Below are 19321 nucleotides of genomic sequence, written 5' to 3' on the forward strand. Positions count from 1 at the left end.
TCCCAGAAAAGGGGGTGAGGACTGAAATGAGAGAAAGGAAGAGAGTCACCCACTGAAATGGGGAGGAAGGATAAGGCCATGGAATAACAGAAGACAGCCAAACGGACAAAAAGGGGAGCAAAGACTCAGATGCATGAGTAAGGATGTACCATGGGTAAGTGAGGGAGGAATCCATGTAAAGTGATTATATGGCCTCCTCCATCACCATAGCATGCCCACAATCTTTAATGCATTTATCCTCACAACATATCTATACAAGTAGGAAATACTTTTACCCTCATTTACAGATGTGGAACTGAGGCAAAGAGAGGCTAAGTGACTTGCCCAAGGCCACACAATGTGGGACATAGTAGGGAAATAAACTCAGGCCTCCCAAGTCCAAAGCAAGTGCCCTAATTATTGGACCATCCTTCCTCTCTGGAAGCAGTTTGAAGTGACAAACATCTGAAGGCAGAATGCCTTTGCTGATGATGCCTTTTTGCAGGGTGAAAGAAAGAGAGGAGAAGATGCTATGAAGGTAGCACTAGGGGAGAGAGAGAGAGAATTCAGTGGGGCATAAAGGCAGCAGCAGAAGGAAGGACGAGGAATTCATTTCTAACAAAAACCACCACAAGAATTTTAGGGATAGCAGAAAAGAGGGGAGGAATGATAAGAGGGAACAGCAACTAAACTGGAGCCAGCAAGAAGGGGCATCAGTGGCTAATCAAGATGACTACAAAGAGGAAATGGGTGACAGCAGGCTGCAGTTGAGAGAGATATTGCCAGAGGCAAGAAGGAAAAGGTGTAGTTGGGATAGGGAGAAGCAGGGAGGGAGGAGTTGCCCAATAAATATCTAAATTACAATAGACTGGGATTAGATTAAGATGGTGGAAGAGAGAAGTGTAAAAGAGAAAACACAACAGAGCTCAAGAAGTGGGAAGAGGAAAAGAAGAGACCAGGGTGCAGGGGAAGAGCAGATAAGAAGGCAGGAGTTTAAGTCTCAGAAGGTGGATCCTGGAAGCATGGAGGAGATAACAGCAGCTAAGTAATTAATCAAGGCAATGGCAAAGGTAAGAAACTGTGGCAATTAATAATTAATCTAGATTAACTGCAGCAAATGATTGAGTATAAGAACATGGGAGGGTGGAGAGAACTGATGAAACTTAGTCCTTGAACAGCAGGAGAGTTCCTGTGGACAAGATAGCCATTAGACTCTCCCTGGTACTCTTACACAGTCACCTGGAAGTGGGAGCAGATTGAAGAGTTTCTGAGGGAGGAGGTGCCTCTTATAGGTCACTGCTGAAAGCCTCAGGAGCAAACAGAATTGAGCCAAGGAGTCCAATGGAACTCAAGTCCCTGTGCAGAAAAAGGAGTGGTTCCTACTGTGGAACAGGTATGCCCCTGACAGTCCCCTGAAGTGCTTTTTGAGGGAGCTGTAGGAGTAGATTTCATACTGGAGAGCTAAGGCACAGTGTAGACAGCTACACAGATATATCTTTATGGTTGGCTAAAGGCAACCGTGTGAAGCTGCAGAACCTGCATCAATAAAGACCTCTGGGTTTTTAAACACATTTATTAGCCATTTCCTTTTAACCTTATTTTAAAACATGTAACCTATATTTGATTTCTGCTTTAATCTTCTAAACAAAAACCTACTAGTGTTGGAAACCTGTTAGTGAAAGTTCTACCAATAAATACACATATACTCATGAGCTACAGAAGGGTCTTTGTTGCTCATGAAACAAGAAAAATCAAGTAAATGAAGAGGTAGGAAGGGCTAGACCAGGGGTCCTGATCTTCAGAGCTGTGGTAGGAAGACAGCCTGAGACATAAGCCTTTGTATCAGACTCCTGAACTAAAGTAGTGGTCAAAACTTTGCTGATATGAAACAGTCAGGTTGTGAGCAAGAGGCAGGCCCTGCTCACAGAATTTGGCAAGCACAGGGCTGATATTGCAAAAACACATTCCTAAGAGGTGTTGGGCACTGAGCACTCACGCAAGCACATTCCAGAAGGGTGGTATCAAAACACCTCAATACCAGCACATTCCCCAAAGATAACAGGAACACACTGACACATCCTAAAGATAAGGTCAGGATGACAGCATGATGGATAGAGATGTTATGATTGAACCTACAGGTGCAAGGGTAGCACCCAAATACGTCAGAAGGTGGCATCCTGATACGTCGGGGCAATATGTTACTTGTTTGTATTGGTGTATAAAGATGGATCTCAGAGGGAGTGTCTTTGGCCAGCCGAGAGGGAAATGTAAAGTCCTGCCACTGACTGAGCTGTGTTCATTGTTATGGGTATACATGTATTAGTGGTCCAGTAGAGTCTGGGGATACCAGTACCTTGCTTCGTCAACAATAAACCTAGCTAGGTGCCTTCATACCTTAAAGAATAGTGTAGTCATTTGACGGTTCGCTTGAGGTCTGCTGCACCAGCTATCTGAGCAGAGCTGGGACAGCACACAGGGAGAACACACAAACATGCAGCTGAACATCTAACCACAATAACTACCTCAAAATAACTGTTGCATACCAACATGATCCATTTCCAAGTATGGCTAAATGGTAGAGAAAAAAGACTCTATCATCAATTCCATCTCCTTTTCCCTTCAACTCAATTTGGCAGAATAGGATAATTTACATCATACTCATTACTCTGATACTGGAGAGCCTCTTAACTACCAAATATACAATGGCTCCAGGAACAGCCTGAAGATAGCTTTAAAGTAAAATGTCAAGTGCATAGTTGTATATTCAAATTCTTATCTGATTTTCCTGTTAACAGAAAACAATAAAAAGGAGAGCTGTAGCAGAAAGGAGCTTGCTTTAATGAAAACTTTCCAAAAGGGAAACCAACCTTATGGTGTCCTGTGTTTACATAACAAATGTTGGGGTTCCCTGATTAAAGGAATTCTATTTAGGTATTTATATGACACTTCTCACTGTAGTACCTGAGTACCTACAGTCACCTCACTGCATCGACAAAGAAAGAAAGAGAGAGAAAAAACAGAGGTAATACAAAATTAAATCGGGTACTCAGGTAGAGGCCAGACATTACACTAGGTATTCAGAACCAGTTAAAAACCTTTATTGCCACATGTGAGGGCTGATTTGTACTGACTTTTTAATGTCTAAGTAAGGTGCTTCTTTTTTGTTGTAATATACATATAGTAAAAAGAGATGTTTGATAAATAAAACAAACAATTATATATTGGCACAGTGATCATTAGCAGTAACTTTTTCAGAAGTATTTAAACTTACATTTCCAGACTGCCCATTGTTATTTGTAATGCTGTTTGTGGAGTTAAGACTGCTGCTCCATTCATTTGCAATTCCTATGCTGTCTGCTGAAAACAGATGAGGGCCTGGCTTTGATTGACAACCAGTTTGCAGTATGACTACATTCATGGTGTCCTCTGTTGAAGGAATCCCCAACAAATTACACACAGATTTTGTATTTAGCTGTGTGAATTCAACAATTACATACCCAAAACCAAACACAACAACACCACCTCTGATATGGAAACATTTAACTACACAAATAAAAACTTTGTTTCTGAAAGCATAATAATATAAACAAAGTGAATTTGAAAATGGTGTAATGTAATATTTATATATTTGTGGCCAGTAACAAACTTAGTACCAAATATATGTTTGTAACTCAGAAGGCTTTTCCTCATTAAATGGTCCAACAAAAATCCACAGAAACAAAAAAAGATCTGCATCCCAAGAATATACAGTCTTATTACAGATGTTGCTGTATTTTCAAGAATCTAAGATACTATAGTGTTTAAAAGACAACATTTGTAGGACTCCGGGTTGCTAAGATAAACACAACACTGTACACTGAATTACTCCTTTTTTCACTCTACCTGGCTGTAGAGTGATCTATAGAATCCCATCAAAAGAAAATGGTTACTCACCTTGTGCAGTAATGATAGTTCTTCGACATGTGTCCCCATATGAGTGCTCCACACTAGGTGTTCATGCATCCCTGCACCTTTCATTGGACATCTTTGGTAACAGAGTCCATTTGGCCCGCACATACGCTCTCCCTCCCTTGTGCTCTGTCTCAAGGTTAATTAGCGCTGCATGGGAAAACCACCCTCCTGGGCAAACCACCTTCTCTACCATACAGCCCTTATTGAGAACTCCAAAGTAGAGGGGAGGAGGGTGGGTTGTGGAGCACCCATAGGGACACACATCTCGAAGAACCATCGTTATTGCACAAGGTGAGTAACTTCCTCTTCTTCTTCGAGTAGTGTCCCTATGGGTGCTCCACTGTAGGTGACCCTCGAGCAGTATCCTTGATGGGAAAGTGGGACTTTGGAGTCAAGTCTCTTATGGATGATACTGTGGAGCCGAAGATAGCATTGGAAGCAGAGCCTCCAGTAATCGCATAGTGTTCTGCAAATGTATAAGCAGACAGCCAAGTCTCTGCCATCTGCAGATTTCCAAGATAGGAACATTCTTGAGGAAAGCAACAGAGGTGAAAACCAATCTCATGGAATGTGTACAGATCCCAGATGGAGGTAACACACTGTGAGCATGATAGCAACAACTAATACAGACCCATCTGGAGAGTCTCTGGGCTGATATCATTATGTTTTTTGACCTTTCCACAATGGATAGGAAGTGCTTAGGACATTTCCTAAAGGCCTTTGTCCTGTCCAAATAAAAGGCCAAGACCCTCCTAACATCTAGCATATATAGTACAGCCTCCCTGTTGTCACATTGAGGCTTTGGGTAAAAGGTGGGGAGGTGAACGAGTTGATTTACATGAAAAGATGAGTCCACCTGGGGAATGAACTTTGAATGTGGCCTATGAGTGAACTTGTCTTTAAAGAATGCTGTGAAGAGGGTGCGGGGGGTACCCTTAATGCCTCTGTCTCCTCTATTCTCCTTGCTGAAGTAATGGTCACTAAGAGTATGCTGTCTTCATTGACAGGTATGTAACAAGCAAGTTTAAAGGACGGCCTAATTAGGCCCTTTAAAACTAGATTTAGGTCCCACATTGGAGTGGGGTGTCTGGGTTGGCGAAAGAGGTTCACCATGTTCTTGAGGAATCTTTGTAGTTTTTGGGTGTGTGAAAACCAAGTATCCCTCTATCACTTGATGGAAAGCTGTCATGGTCACCAGGTGTAATTTGAGCATACTGAGAGATAGTCCTGTCCTCTCTAGAACCAGTATGTAGTTCAACACTACAGTGAGTATGGAAAATACTGGGGTGATTTGTTTGGAATTACACCAAACCTGAAACTTTGTCCACTTTTGCAGGTAAGTGCATTGGGTAGACCATTTTCTACTGTGTAGTAACACTTCCTGCACCTCTTTAGAGCAGCAGCTCTCTATGTACTGGAACCATGAAGGAGTCACGCCTTAAGATAGAGTTTCCGTAGGTTGGGATGGAGAGTTTGTCCTTTGTTCTGTGAGAGGAGATAAGGAGTGGGTTGAAGAGGGTCTGGTGGACATGTCACAAGCTGAGACAGGTATGGGTACCATATCTGTCTCAGCCAGGTGTGACCAATCAGTATAACATTTGCTTTTTCTCTTTTTATTTTTATCAGGACTTTCAGGAGCAGAGGAAATGGGGAAAGACGTATAGGACGCCTTTTTCTGCTAGGAGAAGGAGAACGTCCCCTAATGAGTGTCTTCTGAGACCATCTCTGGAGCAATAGCAGGGGCATTTCCTGTTCAAGTAAATAGCGAACAAGTCTATTGTTGGGGTTCCCCATTGTTAAACTATGCTGCGGAGTACCGTTGAGTTCATTTCCCGCTCGCGGTCATGTGACAACTTGCAACTGACACTGCTGTGGTATGTTGCACTCCCAGTAGGTAGGCGGCAGAAATTAAAACATTGTGCCGAATGTGCCAATTCCATAGCTTTAGCACTTCCATGCCAAGGGAAGTGCTAAAGCACCCCCTTGATGATTTATGTAGTACATGCACACTATGTTGTCTGTCATGATTTTTGTGAGCGCATTTCTCATGAGTGGAAGAAAAAGAGCACAAGTATTTCTGACTGGACGTCAAGACCAAGAATGAATCTTCCTGTTCCAGAGATGGAATAATCGCTGCTAATCTGACAGTCTTCAATTTTTGTGCCTGCTTGTATTTGTTCAGTGCTCTGAGATCCACTATGAGTCTCCAACCTTTTTCTTTTTTTTTTTTTTTTGGGGGGGGGGGAGAAGGGGAGGGGAAGGGGAGAGATCAGGAAATATCATGAATAAAAGCTTTTGCCTCCGAGATGAGTCAGAATAGGTTCTATGGCTCCCAGGCATAGCAGGTGATCTATCTCCTGTCTTAACAGTCTCTAGTGAGAAGGGTCCCTGACGAGGGACAGGGAGGGAGGGAGGCAGGTGAAATGGATAGAGTATCCATTGGAGATCATCTCCAAGACCCAATTTTGGAGGAACAGAGAAAGGCAGCATTCAAAGGGATGCAAATGGTTCGTGAGTTGCAGCTGATGTTGTAGGGAGTGGTCTCTCAGGGCCTCAACCAAGGCATCAAAACTAGGGTTTTGAGGTGGAAGGTTGGGAGGTTGAGGGACTGGTGGTTTTCACCTCTGAAATTGAGACTTCTTTCGCTGTGGCTCATAGCAGAGCTGTGATAGGTACTGAGGCAGACATGATTTGTGGGAGGACTGAGGACTAAATTTCTTTTTCTGACCTGGTGTATATATCCCTAATGACCCAAGTGTGGCCCTGGAGTCCTTGAGAGCATGGAGTGATGCATCAGTCTTATCTGCAAATAATTTGGAGCCTTTGAAAGGGAGGTCCTTGGCCATCGTCTCTACCTCTTTTGGCAGCCCTCAAAGGTGTAGCCATAACTCCCATGACATCACTACCACTGTTGATACCAAGTGGGCTGCTGTATCCGTGGCATCTAGTGCAGTCTGGAGTGCTGTTCTGACTACTAACTGCCCCCATGTATGATGGCCTGAACTGTTCTCATTGTGCTTCTGGCAGGTGGTCTTTTGGCGTAACTGATGTGGTCATATTTTGCCATTAAGGCCTGGTAGTTCGCAATTCTAAATTACAAGGTCGCTGAGGAGTACACCTTCCTTCCAAATAAGTAAAGTCTTTTCCAGTCTCTACCATAAGGGGGTGGATTTCATGTGATGTTGGCGGCCATGAGAATTCACCACATCCACAATGATGGAATTAGGTGGAGGGTGTGAAAAAAGGAATGCTGTATTCTTGGAAGGGACATAGTATATTTGTTGGCCAGTTTGCATGTTGGTGTGACTGAGGCTGGTGTTTGCCATATGACATTAGCTGGATCCAAGCACGCTTCATTAATTGGGAGGGTGATCTTTGAGAGGAGGGCATATGCAGTTTGTCCAACAACTTACGGTTAGTGTCCTTCACCTCCTTGAGAGGGATCTGCAGCGTCTCCCCCAACCTCTTTGTAAGGTCCTGAAAGAGTCTGAAATCATTTGCTATGGACAGTGGAGGGGACATTGCCACCTCATCTGGGAAAGAAGAGGAGATATTGGTTTGCGGTGTGGCCTCATCTGCGAATCTGATTTCCTGCTCCTCAGTTTCCTTATGAGGTTCTGGAGACAGAGGTTGGAGGAGAGCATCTGAGATCTGAGCATCTCAGACTCCCAGTGGGTGACACTAAATGCCTGGGAAGCATGGTGCCTGTAGGCTGCCCATGGATCCTAGTATTGCCACTGGGATGGTAGAAAGGGCATGGGTGGCGGAATCCACTGTTGGTCATATCATGGGGGCTGAAACAAAGAGTGAGGATGTAGCTGAGAAGGCCCTGGTTGGTAGAGAGAAGGACCATGCCAAATGCCGAGAGAGGATATCCTCCTGGTCACTATCTGAGACTCTGCTAGATATTAGTGGAGCTGAACGCCTCAGTGCTGGTGGTGATTCTGGGCTTCAAGATGCACTCAGTTCCAAACCCCCGGTACTGAGTAGAATGGACTCTGGGGTCTCAGATACCATGAGGTCCCTGGAAAACCAAAACTCCTGCGGTGCCATAATTGGTACTGCCAGGGCGTGTTGGTGTTGACTCATCAGTACCAAGGAATCCAGCAATCTTGCTCAAGACAGGTGGTCTGACGAGGGTTGTTTTGAAGTTATTGGTACCAAGAGTTTCTGCACTGATGATGTCTTCGTAGACACAGTATAGTGTAAATTCGTCTCTGACAGGCTTTGCCACTGTTTTTGAGCCTGTGCCCATAGCTTACTAGCTGTGTATGCATCGGAAGACCCATGCGAGTTGTGCGTACCATGTTTTTAGCCATCAGTGCCAAAGTAACTGAACGTGCTGGGGATCTCATCTGGCTGGTTTGGGATTCAGTATGAGGCCTTACAGCTCTCTTTTGGGAGATCTTGCGAGGGAAATCTGAAGACTTCTTTCTCAGCTCCCCCTCTTTGGGAGTAAAATGCTCTAGTGATGGTTCATGCTGTCAAGGAGATTCGGGGCCAGGGTCAGGCACAGGTTGAAGAGCTCCCTCCATAAGGAGTAGCTTTAACTTTAATTCCTGGATTTTTCAGGATCTGGCTTTTAGCTGCTGGCAAAAAGTACACTTTTATGGAATATGGGCCTCTCCGAGGCACTAAACGCAATGGGAATGTCTGTCTGTAACCAGGTTTCAGAGTAACAGCCATGTTAGTCTGTCTTCGCAAAAAGAAAAGGAGGACTTGTGGCACCTTAGAGACTAACCAATTTATTTGAGCATGAGCTTTCGTGAGCTACAGCTCACTTCATCGGATGCAGCATAGCCAGTATAGCCTCCCTGAAGGACAGGCACTTCTTAAACCCGGGGAAGCTGGGCATGCCCTCTACTGGGGGCAATCCCTGGGGAAGGACAGAGATAAAATAAAAACATTTCTTTTTCTTTAAAAAAGGAAAGAAACTAATGGAAACCCTATAACACTAAGAAGAAAAAACTGACGAAAACACTAAGAGTATCTGAAAAACAATTCTAAAGATCTAAAGTATGAGTGAATAGACTGCTAATCGCTCTGTCTCTAGCCAGCGGGGATTTAGAAGGCAGTTCACCTGTGCAGACATTAATTAGCCGTGAGGCAGAGCATGAAAGACACAGAAAGCATGTCCAGGCCAAATGGACACTGCTACCAAAGATCTTCAATCAAAGGTGCAGGAACACACACCCCCACAATGGAGCATCCACAGGGACACTACTCGAAGAAGAATCTGGAATTTCCACTGCTTATCTTAAGTGGATATAGTAAACTAAGAAAATATTGACATTTAAGTGGTCATTCTAACTATTTAATGTCAATTTTTATGCCAGAAAAATTAATTCAGAGTAACTGGACCCACACATCACTTCCTGGTGTTCTGAAGACATCATCAGTATTCTATTGAACATTTCAGATTTGGTTAATTTAGATACTCATTACTTACTGCCCTTTGGAATATATAAATAAAAGTACTCTTTAAAATGGTATTTATTAAAAATTTGGACATTTAGGTTTGTGTGGGTTTTCTACATAAATAATGCATTAGCAACAGATATTTAGTTGAATAAGCTGACTGACATTCCTTACCCCTTGATTCATGAACACGTGGTATTAAAAAAAGAAACAGGGCTAGAAAAAAAAATATCTGATCATCCCCTGAAGAAATTCCACAGATTTAGCCAAAATTTTCTATTCAAAATGTTTCTTATTTTTCATCTCTGTTCACAACTGTATTTCTGAAGGGCCATAATAAACTGTGTCCTGCACAAACCTTCCTTCTGCCAAGGACAACTAACAGTTATGACATCATGCAGAAGAGTACATGCCATGATAATGAACAGATGGAACAGTGGGACATGTAAATTCAGCACCATTACCTCTCTTCAGGGGAGATAGCATAGTTGAGGATTGTTTCTCATGGTGTAATTTTTATACCTGATGAGCTATGTTTTAATTACTGCATAATTCTGCCTTTGTACTCTGTGTCCAAATGCTGTATCCAACATATTTCCTTTGTCTTATGTATCAAGTGAAGGAGTAGGGGACAATTAAAAAACAAAGGAGACACAGGGGAGATGAGTAATAACTATCATTGGGCAGACAGACTCCAGACTAAGCGCCAGCACTCTGCAGAAGGAACACAGGTAGCCCCCCGCTCATCCTCTGCCTGACTGAATATGCAAAAAATGGATGTGAAGACCAGAAGATGCTGACTTATCTAATGTTATTTACTTCCACTCTCCCTTGGGGTTGTGTCCTCATTCTGGATTGCTTTACGAGGCAGTTACAGTCACTGTTATCTCTATTAAGTCTAGAGGAAAAATACTGCCCAGCAGCCCCTCACACCCTCACATCAGAAGTGCAGTTCTGGTTACTGCCACCCTCACACTCCCTTCTAGGTCACTGCTCCAGCCCTCCATGTTCAGTTAGCTTCGCTCCCCATATACAAAGCTGCACATCAATCCCAAATCCCATAAACGAACATATTTATTTACATACTTATACAGTCCCCATCAAAGTAGGATTGGAGTGCCTCCCAAGTTTTTAAAAATAGAAATAGTCTCGCTCCCTTCCTTCCTAGCCTATAAGGGAACTGGCGTGATTAGTTTATTGGCATTTTTGCTCATGTTTTATGTACTTATTGAGGAAAAGTCACAGAAATGAGTTTGGCATTACATTTGGAATACTGTGTAGCATTCTAATTCCTTGAAGGAGTGAGTACCATAGTCTAGGTCCAGTTCCTGCAAAAGTTCTGACATTTGCATTCATCAGCCTCCCCTAGTTGGTCAACGATTTCATTGTTCCACTGGGACATAGCTACTATACGAGGTGGTTGCTAAGGAAAAGACGATCTCTCAGAGAATTTGGGCCAATCCCATAGAGGGCTTTGAATATTAGGACACAGCCTTTGAAAGGGGCTCTCTATTCACCAGACAGCCAGTGTAGAGTGGAGTATCAGGGTAATGCACTCATGACAACCTGCTGCTAATCAAATTGGCTGGTTTTTGTGTTCTTTTTTTAAATCAGAGCTTTTTCAGGTATGGCTTCATTCCTACAATCAGCATTAGACTCTGTAAAAGCAGCAAAGAGTCCTGTGGCACCCTATAGACTAACAGATGTATTGGAGCATAAGCTTTCGTGGGTGAATACCCACTTCGTCGGATCCGATACATCTGTTAGTCTATAAGGTGCCACTGGACTCTTTGCTGCTTTTACAGATCCAGACTAACACGGCTACCCCTCTGATACATTAGACTGGAGATCATGAACGCGTGGGTTGCTATGGCCAGGTCTGGGTCCAACATGAAGGGGTACAATCTTCTAGGAAGTCAAATGGAAGTGCGTGTTTTTGATACACTGACTATCAGAGCACCAACAGCACTGAAGAGTCCTACAGAAGCCCATGGCTTCCCTTCCAATGTTTTTAGGAGTAGCTGACTGGCTCATTCCCCTGGTAAGTTTTTCAGAGGCAGCTGGCAATTCCCCACTGCTCTTCACCCTTTGGGGACTGTGCCAGTTGAAAGAATTGTGCGCTACCCCAACCAGTGGGAGAGGACTGATAGGTGAGACCTAAAAGGGAGCAGAGTAGCAGCAATGACACCAGTGGAAGCCCAGTTCCAGTGGATAGTGAAAGGGACCCAACCTGCCAGCTTCCACAAAAAATGAAGAGAAGAGGATGTCAGCTGCTTCTGAAGAACCTCCAAAGATGAGAGGAATCTCTCTCCCTTACAGCCATGGGGAAGGGGAGTGGGCATAAGAGACTTTGTGCCTCCCCTGCACAGTGGGGCAAAAGGGATTACCTGGTCTGAGAAACTAGGGTCTCACTGAAGATAGGGGGAGATGCATACAGAATCTTAGGGGACAAAGAAACAGGAGCCATGGGATAAGATTCTCCCTGTCACCTTTCTTATGAGATAGGGTTCCTGGCTATGGATCCTCTCTCTCTTCCTCCCACTGGAAATATGGAAGGGTTCTTTTCTACTGATCATACTTGAGCAAGAGAGGTGGATGGTCAGGATTGCAGGACTGAGCTAAGGGTTGTTGCTACTGGCAGAGAGAGACAGAGAAACCACAGTGGTAAGAGCTACATAAGAACCTATATAGAAAGAATGGGCCACTTGAATCTCCTATCACTACTTGATGTCAATCCAACTTTTGCATTCTTTTTACTCCCAGTAAATCCTGACCTGGCTCCCAGCTGCAAATATTTTGATGATATGGGAGGAAAGGAAGTAAAGTCCTGACCTAGTTCTGAATACCCCTCCCTATGTTACCACAATCTTCTCACTCTCTTTTGTCTTTTATGAAGAGCCTGAACCACACAAGCTCCACACACTACTCCTGGGGCAATTCTGCATCACTGTGTGCATGCAGAATTCATGTCCCTTGCATATTTCTTTGCTTCCCTGCAGAAAAATGACTCTCTGACGAGGAAGCAAAGGTAAGCCACAAAAGTGGTCACACATCCCTCCCCAGCTGCACAGGTGCATTGTTTCGGGCACCCGGCAGAAAAGTAATTCTGTGGCTCCTACCCACAGTGGCTCCTACCCTGCACTGGGCTCAGCTGCTAATCTCAGCTGTGCTGCGGCCAGGGAGGGAGATGACTTCCTCTTCCCTTGTAAGGAATGGCCATGGCTGGGTCAGACCAACTCCCAGAAACCTCCTGCGGCTGCAGGAAGCTCCGCACTCCCTGCCCACTTCCTGCCACCATTGTTCCTCAGCTGTGGGGGGAGGGGCCACTGTATGGGGAGCTGCTCCCACATCCACCCAATCCCTGTACATCCGGACCCACCCATACCCAGACCACCCCCAACAAGCCCCCCCTATCTGAGCCTCTACACCACCAAGCCTCACCCCCTGCATCACCCCCTGCACCCAGACCCCCCAGCACCTGGATCACTCCGATAAACCTCCTGCACTCGGACCCCCTCCCCACCAAGCCCCAACCAGCTGCACCCAGACCCCAACCCCACTCCCCCAGCACCCAGACCCCCACACTGAGTCCTCCACACCCAGATCCCCTTGCTAAACCCCATCCTCCCCACACCTAGACACCCCTTCCTGAGCCCCAAACACCTTCACCTGGACCCCCTGCAGAGTCCATTTCCCCCTAAATCCGGAACCTCTCACCCCGCCCCCACCAGCCCCTGTGCATCCAGATCCCCCTGCAGCTGGACCCCTCACTGAGCACCTCACACCCAGATTGCCACACCCTGAACTCTCTCAGCAAGTACCTAGATCCCCCCCACAGCTGGGCAAGCAGGCTTAGCCGATCCCACACCTGGATCGGGGGCCATGGCTGGGCTTGCATGCAAGACTCTGCCCTTCTCACCAGCTATCTTGATGCACCTGGCATGGAGGGGCAGGGCCCCGTGGTGTTTGTGGGGCAGCCCCAGCCCTTGCACTGGGTCAGAGTCAGGAGCAGCTTCATAGCTGAGTTCATGTCCCATGCGGGTAAGGGACTGCAGGGTGATTTCTCACCTCCATGCAGCTAGTGCTCCCCACTGCTATGCTTGGGGCCTCCACATTTATTTACTGACAAATAAAATATGCAGACTTTGCAGAATTTTAAAATATAGTGCATGGAATTTTTATTTTTTTGGCCCAGAATTTAATTTTTTGGTGCAGAATTCCCTCAGGAGTAACACAAAAATCACCACCCTTTCTGTATCATTGGATAGTGCGAGTGGAGGTAGGGGATTAGGCCTGATCCTGTTCTTACTGAAGTCAATATAAAGTCTCAATTTCTGTCTCTGGTGCACTGTGCTTTGTTTCCTCCTTCCCTGAAACATATGCAGTTCCCATCAACAGCATTTGACCCTGAAAAATAGGTTTCTGCTGTTTTGTTCACAGAAGAAATACTTAGTAAATTTACTTATCAATTGGAATGTAGGGCTACAGCATTTCTAGGAATTTTATGACTGCTAAAGTGTCACACCTCTTCAATGTATTAATCTTTTTCATATACGTGAAAACAGAAAGTAGGAGAACTCTAAAAAGATGTGCCTCTTTCCTGCTTCTTGGCTACAACAGCCTGGAAGTGCTGAGGATGGGAGAGGGTAAGGGAAGCGTCACTTGTCCGTGACACCTCTCTGCAGGTTACTAAAGCACCAGGTCCTGCAAATACTTATACACATACTCACCTTTAAACATGTGTTGTTATAGTCATGTCAGTTCCAAGGTATTAGAGAGACAGGTGAGTGAGGTAAGAAGCTTGTCCAATAAAAGATATTACCTCATTCACCATATCGCTCTAATACCTTTAAACATGTTAGTAGTCCCATTGAAATTGATGGGGCTATTTACATGCTTAAAGTAGAATATCTACATAAGTGTTTGCTGGGGCCCAAATAAACAACAGGTACAGTCCATTTCACAAGTAATGCATTTTCTACTTCCACTGTTGCCATGAGGAGTTTGATGCAAAGTAGTGATGAAATCATAGATGCAAGGTAACAGAACAGGATAAAACATTTCTTTTTCTTTCTTTCTTTTTTTTTTTTTAAGTGAAATAAAAACAAACATTCTCTACTGCATGATTGTGGGAATTTTATTAATATTGTTACAAAAGAACCGTTCTCATACTCACTTTCAACATGTGCAAATGCACAAAATGGACCCCGCGGGCAGTAACCTGTTTGGCGGATGTCATTGCACTTTGTAGATTTGTAAATCTAAAAAAATAGAAAGTGAATAACTTTAAAATTATCTGGGTGCTAATAGCATAAGAGCTCAATCTATTCAGTTTAACAAAGAGAAAGTTAAGGGGTGACATGATTACAGTGTATAAGTACCTATCTGGGGAACAAATATTTAACAGTTGGCTCTTAGATCTAGCAAAGTATGGTGTAACAATCCAATGGCTGGAAGTTGAAGCTAGACAAAAATCAGACAGGAAACAATGCATAATTTTTTTAACAGTGAGGGTAAATAACCAAAAGTCATGGTGGATTTTCCATCACTGATGATTCTTAAATCAAGATTGGATGTTTTTCTAAAAGAGAAGCTCTAGGAATTATTTTTGGGAAGTTCTATGATCCCTTTAGTCATCTCTTTTCTAAGCTGACCAGTCCCAGGTTTTTTAATCTCTGTTTGTATGGAAGCTGTTCCATATCCTTAATCACTTTTACTTCCCTTCTCTGTACTCCTTTCAATTCTAATTATCTTTTTGGAGATAGGGAAACACTGCACACGGTATTCAAAGTGTGGCTGTATGATCGATTTATATAGGGGCATTATGATATTTTCTGTTATAAATCCATCCCTTTCCCAATGGTTCCTAACACTGTAAACTTTTTTTTGACTGCTGCTGCACACTGAGCAGACATTTTCAGAGAACTATCCACAATGATTCCAAGATCTCTTTCCATAGTGGTAACAACTCATTTTGTATGCATGTATCATTGGGATGATGTTTTCCAACACGCATTACTTTACATTTATCAACACTGAATGTCCTCTGCCACTGTGTCTGGCAGTTCTGTGAGAGCCTTTGCAATTCTTCCCAGTCTGCTTTGGACTTAACTATCTTGAGTAATTTTGTATCACTTGCAAACTTTGTCACCTCACTGTTTACCCCCTTTTCCAAATCACGTATGAATATGTTGAACAGCACTGGTCCCAGTACAGATCCTTCCAGGACTTCACTATTTACCTCTTCCCACTGTGAAAACTGAAAATTTAGTGGTATCCGTAGGGGACTTGCTCTGGCACCCTCTGGAGCGGCGTGCACATGCTGTGGTATAAGGGGCGCCGCTGGCTCCCCCCAGCCTCAGTTCCTTCTTGCCAGAAACTCCGACAGTGGGGAAGGAGAGCGGGTTATGGAATGGACATGAGCAACACATCTCGAAGAACACCAGTTACAGAACAAGTAACTGTCTTTTCTTCTTCAAGTGCTTGCTCATGTCCGTTCCATATTAGATGACTCCCAAGCAGTACCAACAGAGGCAGGTAGGAGTTCATAGACGTGTAGACTGCAACACAGCTCTGCCGAACTCAGAGTCATCTCTGGCCTGCTGAGTGATGGTATAGTGCACCGTGAACGTGTGAACCGAAGACCACATCGTGACTCTGCAAATGTCCTGGATGGGAATGTGCGCCAGGAAGGCTGCTGAGGATGCCTGAACTTCGGTCAAATGGGCCCTCACAATCAGCAGCAGTGGGACCTGTGCTAGCTTGTAACAGGTCCGGATGCAGGAGGTGATCCAGTTGGAAATCCTCTTTGAGGACACCAGAAGGCCCTTCATCCTGTCCACTGTCGTGATGAAGAGCTGGGTCGACCTGCGGAAGGGCTTGGTATGCTCCAGGTAAAATGCCAGTGCACGTCTGACATCCAGGGCATGTAGCCTCCTTTCCTCACTAGTGGTGTGCAGCTTCAGACAAAACACCAGGAGGAGGATGTCCTGGTTGACATGGAAGGAAGACACCACTTTCGGCAGAAAGGCCAGATGGAGTCACAGTAGAACTTTGTCCTTGTAGAACACTATATACGGCGGTTCCGATGTCAGGGCTTTAATCTCCAACACTCATCTTGCCGATGTTACCACCACAAGGAAAGCAACCTTCCATGACCGGTGGGAAAGGGAGCAGGAGGCCATAGGCTCAAAGGATGGGCCCGTGAGCCTAGAAGGAACCAAGTTAAGGTCCCACTGTGGGACAGAGGCCCGGACCAGCGGGAAGAGTCTCTCCGAGGCCCCTCAGGAATCTGAGCAACATGTCGTGAGAGAAAATCGTATGACCCTGGATTGGTGGGTGAAAAGCGAAGATGGCCGCAAGGTGCACCCTGATGGAAGAGAGGGCCAGCCCCTGGTTCTTAAGATGAAGCAGGTAATCTAAGACAGATTGTAAGGAAGAGCGCGACGGAGAGATGCTACACTCAGACACCCAGTGGGAGAACCTCATCCACTTGGCCAGGTAAATTGCTCTGGTGGAAGGCTTCCTGCTTTCCAGGAGGACTTGCTGGGCCTCGTTAGAGCAGGCCTGCTCCTCCGAGTTCAACCACGCAGCATCCACGCTGCGAGGTGGAGGAAGGCGAGGTTGGGGTGTAGGAGTCACCCATGATCTTGCGAAATCAGATCCAGTCGGTCGGGAAGGGGCCAGGGAGCAGTCGCCACCGGGTCCATCAGTGTGCCAAACCAATGTTGGTGCGGCCACACCGGGGTGATCATGACGACTTGGGCCTTGTCTCTCTTGATCTTTGACAGGACTCTGCTGATGTGCGGGATCGGCGGGAACGAGTACATGAGGCCCCCTGACCATGGAAGGAGAAAGCCATCTGAGAGGGAACACTTGCCCAGGCCCTGCAGGAAACAGAACTGATGACATTTCCTGTTCTGTCTGGTGGCGAACAAGTCCACTCAGAGAGTTCCCCACCTCTGGAAGAGCAATCGGGCTACCTCTGGATGGAGTGACTACTCATGGTGAGAGAAAAAGGAACTGCTGAGGTGATCTCTGGACTGGGAATAGACTGTTGCCAGCCACTGCTGCAGGAGTTGCATTCTGAGCCTTGCATGGCGGACGATATATGTACATGCTTCCATGTGGCCTAGCAAACGCTGACATACCCGGGCAGTGGTTAGAGAGAACGCAGAGACCCCCGCAACGAGGTCCATCATTGCCTGGAACCTCTCCTGTGGCAGAAAAGCTCTGGTGCAGGTGGAGTCGAGCACTGCTCCGATGAACTCTAACCTTTGTATTGGAACTAACATTGACTTTTTGTCATTCACCAATAGGCCCAGGGACCGGCATGTGACCTGTAGCATCACGACGCCCCTTTGGACTTGGTACCTGGAGCGACCTTTGAACATCCAGTCATCAAGATATGGGTATATTTTGATACCCCAATGCTGGAGGTAAGCTGCTACCACTGACATGCACTTGGTAAACACCCTCAGTGCTGCTGGTAGGCTAAAAAGGTAGTCATCTGATCTCACCGTGAAGCATAGGAAGTGCCTGTGTTCTTGGAAAATCGCTATATGAAAGTTATATGCTTTAAAAAAAAACAACCTATCTGCGTCCTTCAAGTAGAGGGCGGCATACCAGCCTCCCGGATCCAGGGAGGGGATGATGGAGGCCAGGAAGACCACGTGTAACTTCAACTTCTTTAGGTATTTGTTGAGATCTCGCAGGTCCAGGATGGGTTTTAGACTGCCCTTGGCCTTTGGCATTAGAAAGTACCAGGAACAGAACCTCTTGTTCCTGTATTCGTGAGGAACGTCTTCCACCACTTTCAGCTGTAGCAGGCGCTTCACCTTCTGTGCAAGAAGACTTTTGTGAGAAGGGTCCCTGAAGAGGGACAGGGAAGGGGAGGTTGGAGAGGGGATAGAAAGGAGGGTATAGCCCAGGGCCACTGTGTTGAGGACCTAGCAGTCTGACATTATCACGGTCCATGCAAGGAGGAAAAAAGAGAGGCGGTTGGAGAAACATAAGGAGGATGGCTCTGGGGAACAGTCTGGTAGGCCACCCTCAGGCGCACCCTCAAAATGCCTGCTTGTCATTCTATCTGACTGGATAGAGGGCGAAGGTTGGTGGCTCTGGTGACGTATGTAGCCTCTGCTCTTCTTACGAGCCGTCTCCTGCCTGGGTTGGCTCCCTTGACCCTGTGGCTATTGCAGGTTGAACCGCTTGCAGGCTAGATGTGGGACGTAGAGCTCTAGGGTTTTCAATGTAGTACAGAAGTCCTTTAACCGGTGTAATTTATTGTCTGTCTGCTCAGCAAACAGTGCCTGACCGTCAAAAGGAAGGTCCTGTATCAACTGCTGGGCCTCCGTAGATAAGCCTGAGAGAAGGAGCCAGAACACCCTTCACATGGAGATGGCTGAGGCCATGGTGCATTCTGCGGAGTCTGCCGCGACTGAGGCTACTTGAAGGGCCATCCTGGCCACAGCCCTGCCCTCATCGAGGATCGCCCGGAACTCTTTCCTGGTGTCCCAGGGAAGCGAATCTTCAAATTTGGCCATGGCTTGCCACATATTGAAGTCAGAGCGGCCAAGGTGGGCTTGGTGGTTAGCCAACCTCAACTGGAGGATGTATAAACTTTGCGTCCGAACAAATCCAGCCTCTTTGAGTCTTTATTCTCAGGTGTAGCTCTCAGTTGGCCTTACCTCTCCTGGAGAAGATGAGGAAGAAGCCAGTGCCGTGGGGTCGGCCACATCCATAGGTGGTCCAACCAGCTGTTCCCCAGGGTCCGTGAGAGCCTGAGGGGTTCTCCTTTTGGGGACATCTGTTTCCAGAGAAAGGCGGGATACTGAGGCTGATGGTTTGTCCAAGGCACCCGCCACTGACTTAAGCCCTTAGGAAGGCTGGGTAAAACCCTATGGGTTCCACAGGTACCAGGCAGCCAGCCACTGGGCCTAGGGCCATGGAGCAGTTGGAGGTACCACTGACG

At 45.8% G+C, this 19321-nt stretch overlaps 1 protein-coding gene across 6 annotated transcripts in view; it reads right to left on the bottom strand.

Annotated features, from left to right (window-relative positions):
* UNKL (unk like zinc finger) overlaps positions 1 to 19321 on the bottom strand; it is a 147600-nt gene that overhangs the window by 78919 nt on the left and 49360 nt on the right. For 5 of the 6 annotated variants that reach the window (XM_077829347.1, XM_077829350.1, XM_077829351.1 and 2 more), the window contains 2 exons: positions 14525 to 14609; positions 3251 to 3405 (listed from right to left, as the gene is read on the bottom strand). In XM_077829347.1, coding sequence (XP_077685473.1) covers positions 3251 to 3405; positions 14525 to 14609 — 240 coding nt within the window. The remainder of the gene's footprint in view (positions 1 to 3250; positions 3406 to 14524; positions 14610 to 19321) is intronic. The other variant, XM_077829353.1, reaches the window with a different exon arrangement.

The sequence above is a fragment of the Eretmochelys imbricata genome, chromosome 10 (assembly GCF_965152235.1).
Source record: "Eretmochelys imbricata isolate rEreImb1 chromosome 10, rEreImb1.hap1, whole genome shotgun sequence".
Classification (NCBI taxonomy): domain Eukaryota; kingdom Metazoa; phylum Chordata; order Testudines; family Cheloniidae; genus Eretmochelys; species Eretmochelys imbricata.